Source organism: Limulus polyphemus, unplaced genomic scaffold, assembly GCF_000517525.1.
Source record: "Limulus polyphemus unplaced genomic scaffold, Limulus_polyphemus-2.1.2 Scaffold8272, whole genome shotgun sequence".
Taxonomy (NCBI): Eukaryota; Metazoa; Arthropoda; class Merostomata; order Xiphosura; family Limulidae; genus Limulus; species Limulus polyphemus.
In genome coordinates this window covers 2,329-9,091 of record NW_013673882.1, presented here as the reverse complement: position 1 = coordinate 9,091, position 6,763 = coordinate 2,329, and the positions used below count along the sequence as shown (strand labels likewise).

General features: G+C 31.2%; 1 protein-coding gene across 1 annotated transcript in view; it reads left to right on the top strand.

The window, feature by feature from the left end:
* Positions 1-6,757, top strand: part of LOC106475236 (septin-2-like) — a 22,225-nt gene extending 15,468 nt beyond the window's left edge. Inside the window, exons 8-11 of the mRNA XM_013935935.2 lie at positions 1,937-2,033; positions 2,641-2,852; positions 3,163-3,252; positions 5,930-6,757. Of these exons, the coding sequence (XP_013791389.1) occupies positions 1,937-2,033; positions 2,641-2,852; positions 3,163-3,252; positions 5,930-6,112 (582 nt within the window). The 3' untranslated portion in view covers positions 6,113-6,757. The remainder of the gene's footprint in view (positions 1-1,936; positions 2,034-2,640; positions 2,853-3,162; positions 3,253-5,929) is intronic.
* The last annotated feature ends 6 nt before the right edge of the window (positions 6,758-6,763 follow it).

The window sequence follows — 6,763 nt, the reverse complement described above, 5'->3', positions numbered from 1 at the left end:
TAACGTTATCTCTATGATTGACCTTACATTTACAACTTGTACATCTAACATTATCTGTGATTGACCTTACATTTACAACTTGTACATCTAACATTATCTGTGATTGACCTTACATTTACAACTTGTGCAACTAACATTCTCTCTGTAATTTACCTTACATTTATAACTTGTGCACCTGTTTGATCTTGCCTTTAAGTAGTCAGGATATTATTTTTTATTGTTATGTGTTTAATTGTCCTTAAATTTGACTATGTATTTACAAATCCCAGTAAAAAAAACAAACTTAGAAGTAAAACTTAAGTTTGAATTATTTTCTGTTTTAGGAGATACCCACTTAATTACTGCATATGTTTAGTTTTTCAAACAGCTATTCGTGAGCTAAGAAATTTATTTAGTTACATCATTTCTTTGTTTATATTGATACAAGATCACATACAACATTCAAAGGACAAATGAACTCAAATCACTCGTACATCCAATAAAGATAGTATTAGCTCAATCTGTGACCTGACTTTTTTAAAGAAAGTTGTATTTTACTGCTCTCACATGAAAAATGTATGTGTATCTGTTTGGAGTTAATCATTCTCCATGGAATAAATCCATCAATCATTTTAACCAGGAGAAATAAACCAGTCCTTGAAACATGTTCAATAAAAATATAACCCTTTTTTTATCTTCTTTGATTTACACACATTTGCTCCAATTATATTTTAATAATTACTTAAGTACAACATACAATCTTAACAACCATCAAAGTTTATTTTCAAAGAGTTGGGTAATACAAACATATAGAATGCCTCTGCAAAAATAGACCTGTACAGTGATTACGAGATTATATCAGAACAAGTGCACTACATCTTCAGACTTGAGTTTCTTCTAACACTGTAAGCCTTAGACATAACTTTTGTTGTTATACTAGTACAGATATTTAAACAATAAGCAGTCATGAACTGTAACAAGACAATCCACCCTATTAGCAGTCATGAACTGTGACAAGACAATCCACCCTATTAGCAGTCATGAACTGTAACGAGACAATCCATCCTTTTAGCAGTCATGAACTGCAACAAGACAATCCACTTTATTAGCAGTTATGAACTGTAATGAGACAGTCCACCCTATTAGCAGTCATGAACTGTAATGAGACAATCTACCCTATTAGCAGTCATGAACTGTAACAAGACAATCCACCCTATTAGCAGTCATGAACTATAATGAGCCAATCCATCCTTTTAGCAATCATGAACTGTAATGAGACAATCCATCCTATTAGCAGTCTTGGACTGCTAATAGGATGGATTGTCTCATTATAGTTCATGACTGCTAATAGGATGGATTGTCTCGTTACAGTTGTGAACTGTAACAAGACAATCCACCCTTCTAGCAGTCATGAACTGTAATGAGCCAATCCATCCTTTTAGTAGTCATGAACTGTAACGAGACAATCTATCCTATTAGCAGTCATGAACTAAACTATAATGAGACAATCCACCCTATTAGCAGTCATGAACTGTAATGAGTCAATCCATCCTTTTAGCACTCATGAACTGTAATGAGACAATCCACCCTATTAGCAGTCATGAACTGTAACAAGACAATCCACCCTATTAGCAGTCATGAACTGTCATGAGACAATCCACCCTATTAGCAGTCTTGAACTGTGACAAGACAATCCACCCTATTAGCAGTCATGAACTGTAACGAGACAATCCATCCTTTTAGCAGTAATGAACTGTGACAAGACAGTCCACCTTATTAGCAGTCATGAACTGTAATGAGCCAATCCATCCTTTTAGCAGTCATGAACTGTAATGAGCCAATCCATCCTTTTAGTAGTCATGAACTGTAACGAGACAATCCATCCTTTTTTTATTCTTTGCAAGGTAGACACATTTAAAAATTTTTTAAATATTTTTTATATTCCTCTTTCATGCAGAAGCAAGTGCCTTTTGCTGTTGTTGGAAGTACTGATACAATCAAATTTGGAAATAAAATGATTCGAGCTAGGCAGTATACGTGGGGTATTGTCCAAGGTAAATACTATACAAGTATTGTTATTTTATCACTTTGAATCACTAGAAAGTAAGGTATGAATATACTCAGTAGATTATTTCTGTTACATTGTAGTATGGTAATTGTTATTGTATCACCTAGAATCACTAGAAAGCAATAATATGTTAGTAATTTCAAGATTTAGTGTAGGCAGTAGCTGTTTATATAAAAAAGGGGGTGTTATTTATTAAGAGAAAAGTTTAGTACCAAAAATAAAAAAATATGTATTACCCCAAAAAATAAAAGTAAAACTTATTAGAAACAAAATTTTTTGGTATAGATTAAAAATTATATCAATCATTGATCTATAACCACATTACATAAAAATAATAATTTTTGTGTTTTTTGTTGTTTAGCAACTACATAGTAACATTACATGTGTTTTTATAAACTTCATTTTATTAGAAACACTTTAGAAAATACTGTTCAAACAAATCTAGCATTCTGAATCATATTTAACTAAAAATAGGTGTAGCATTTGAGGTGTAAAGTAACTAGTAGTTATAATTTATCAGTTAAAAATTTCCTCCTAAGTATTTTTAATTTTTTTGGTTAAAAATGGAGATACCTGATTTTTTACCCATTCAGTTGAAAATGAGAACCACTGTGATTTTGTAAAGCTACGAGAAATGCTACTTCGGACTAACATGGAGGATCTAAGGGAGCAGACCCACAGCTGTCATTATCAGTTGTACCGCCGACTGCGACTTGAACAGATGGGCTTTTCGGATCTTGGGGCTGATAATAAGCCGGTACCCTTTCATGAAAACTATGAAAAAAAACGTCAAGAGCAATTAGAGGTAAACTCGTGTTCAAAAACCATAAATCTTAAGCCTGACTTTACCCAGGAAATGGCACTCATCTCTCGGTTGTCTTGTGAAAATATAAGATTGTTTTAAGATACTCAAAAATATTATTCTTTACTAATGAAGAATTTCAAATTTGATTGTTCACAGAGTTTCTCTTAAATAAATTAGACTATACGAAGTATGTCAACTTAAATCTAGAGCTTTGAAACACTTGAACCTGTGTTTAATTACTTGATTAATCAAACAATTAAGTTAGAAAGACATGATAGTTACAAAGCTGAAGATTTTGTTATGTTTCTAGTTATTACAGCAGAGAGAAGAAGAGATGAGACAGTCATTTGTTTTTCGTGTGAAAGAAAAAGAGTCGGAGCTAAAGGAAGCTGAAAAATCTGTAAGATTTCTAATTTCAACTGCTATTTAGATATCTGTTTGATTTAAAAGAGAAAGGAACTTATATTGTATGAATTCCATGTAGTCCTCAAATAATTAATAATTTCTTCTAGAATTTTTAGTACAAGTATGTCAAAGGTCTTTTTCAAAAATGTTAATTGTTTATATCTGTACAAGTTTACGTAACCTTAAAATGACAACTAACAATGAATAACTAAGTATTTGAAAATGTGAATTAACCCTGGTGAGCACATTAATTTAGTAACAATAGTAATTACAATTCTGTCAACTAAATGTAACTAATGAGTGTATACTTATAGTATATAGTATAACTATCACCCATTGAGTATATACTCACTAATTTTAACTGGTATAACCATCATTCCTTCAGTATATACTTACTAATTGTAACTGGTATAACCATCATTCCTTCAGTATATACTTACTAATTGTAACTAGTATAACTATCATTCCTTGAGTATATACTTACTAATTGTAACTGGTATAACCATCATTCCTTCAGTATATACTTACTAATTGTAACTGGTACAACCATCATTCCTTTAGTATATACTTTCTAATTGTAACTGGTATGACCATCATTCCTTCAGTATATACTTACTAATTGTAACTGGTACAACCATCATTCCTTCAGTATATACTTTCTAATTGTAACTGGTATGACCATCATTCCTTCAGTATATACTTACTAATTCTAACTGGTACAACCATCATTCCTTCAGTATATACTTACTTATTGTAACTGGTATAACCATCATTCCTTCAGTATATACTTTCTAATTGTAACTGATATAACCATCATTCCTTGAGTATATACTTACTAATTGTAACTGGTATGACCATCATTCCTTCAGTATATACTTACTAATTGTAACTGATATAACCATCATTCCTTGAGTATAAACTTACTAATTGTAACTAACATAAAAAATTATATAAAAACTAAGTCTAGATTTTATCAAGCTGAAACTAGATGCTAGTTTCAAGCAGTTTGGTTCAATGTTTCCATTGTGTGAATGAAGAAATTGAAGAATATCACTGACACTTTCTGCTTGTCTGGAAAGGCACAGAGCTTATGTTTTTACAGATTATGTTATCATACAAGTTTTAGGTGTACCAGCTAAGACTGAATATTTACTTTAATAATCCGTGTTAGATATTTCCAAAAGCTACAACAGTAATAGTTTTTATTCCCTGAAATGGAAAAATGGTAAACCAAACTACAGAAAACCTTTTTTTTTAATCATCTTTACATAACACTGAAAACAAGACATCAAAACATTAACTTTCCAATATCTATTTAAATAAGAATAATTTGTGTATATAATTCCAGCTTCAGTTCTTTCACCATTCTGGTTGTTTAAGTTTGTAATTGTCTTCTGTCTCTTTCACATAAGTTAAACAAATAACTGATCGTTAGTTCTACTTTATAATGTGTAAATAGGAACTGGTTGATCAATCTAATATGCATTTTTTAAATCACGTGTTAGGTAACAGTGAGGCCTTGTAGTTTGGGAGCTTAACTCGCAATATACGAATCCCAGTTAGCCATGGGGGTGTTATAATGTGACAGTCAATCCCACAATTAGTTGGTTAAAGGGCAGCCCAAGAGTTGGAGGTGTTTACTAGCTGCCTTCCCTCTAGTCTATCACTGCTAAATTAGAGAAGACTATTGCAGATAGCACTGGTGTAGCTTTCCACAAATTTAAAAACAAACTAACAAGGTAGTAGTAAAAAAATAATAAATTCTGGAAAATAAAAATTTTACTGATTGCTCTACTTTTTGGGCAATAAACATGCTTTACCAAGATGAAGCTGTGTTGTTGGTTTTAATTGACAATAAACCAAAAACAATGTTATTAAAGTGTTCCATGATATGGTCCTGCATATTTGGTATGGTTGCTTTTATTACATTTGACAGTATATGTCAGTGTTAGTAGGATGTTCCATGATTTGGTCCTGCATATTTTATATGGTTGCTTTTATTACATTTGACAGTGTATGTCAGTGTTAGTAGGATGTTCCATGATATGGTCCTGCATATTTTGTATGGTTGCTTTTATTACATTTGACAGTATATGTCAGTGTTAGTAGGATGTTCCATGATTTGGTCCTGCATATTTTGTATGGTTGCTTTTATTACATTCGACAGTATATGTCAGTGTTAGTAGGATGTTCCATGATTTGGTCCTGCATATTTTTTAGGGTTACTTTTATTACATTTGACAGTATATGTCAGTGTTAGTAGGATGTTCCATGATTTGGTCCTGCATATTTTCTATGGTTGCTTTTATTACATTTGACAGTATATGTTGAGCCCACTTTTTTTTTAATGCATACAAAAGTTGGTTCATACTGAAATTTAATGTTTCTAAAGACAAACTTATTAAGATAAAAGTATAATATATGTTGGAAATATTTATGTCCTGTGCAAAACAGTAAGATTTGTTGTGGCTATCTTTCCTTTTCTGAGAGTATAAATAAAGTGGATGATTCTAATAAAAAAAAAACAATTTGATTTGCTTGTTTTTCTCACTATATTAAAAGTTGTTATGTTTTTTGTATTTCTGATTTTTTATTATATGAACAATACCAATAATTAATAAAGCCTTGTTGAAATCCTCTGGATTCTCTAAAACTGTGTGTTTGTTTTTTAGCTTCTTACAAAGTATGAAAATATGAATAAACAGCTGGAGCAAGAAAAACACAAGATAGAAGACCAAAACAAGAAACTGGAAGAGGAAATGAATGATTTCAATAAGAAAAAAGAAGTTTTTTTACATGCCCAGAACCAACCTCAGTCTCATGGTCTTACCTTGGGATGGGGCAAAAAGAAATAAGACATCAAAGATTTTGGCTTTTCTTTTTAATTCTTATTTGCTAAGAATCTGTTATTATTTTGTCTATATTAAGGAAGGAAAGTAAAATTTTGAATTAAGTGTTACATTTCTGATATATTGATATATGTTGTTTTTTTAAACTGGTGATGAAACGTTGTACTATTTCAAAGTGGACCAATGGTTACAGATTATTTAGCTGTAGGTTAGTATAACGTAGAGAATTCAATTACTGTGCTTTTCTAGTGTTGTAAGCTAGTGCACACTTTAACAAGGATTTTGTTTGAGGTCTAGTTTTACTATAACACGTGTTGACAATCAGGTAAAGTTTACCACATGTAACAGTTTCAAAAAAGTTGTTTTTATTTCATATTGTTGATGAAAATTTTTACTGTTTGCATATCATTTTAAACTTTGTCACAAAGTGAAATATTATCTTTGAAAATATTTACCTCATAATAACATTGAACTTTGAACCACCATTCACGAATATTTGTTTAATACCAGCCATCTTAATGTAAGATAACATCTACACGGTGACTAAGAAAGTCCATGAAATGATTCTAAAGCTCAAGCAGCTTCAGAGAGTTGTCCCTCTATCAGGAGAATACTTATGAACAAGAGCCTAGTGCTTGAACTTTTTGTGTTGTTTTG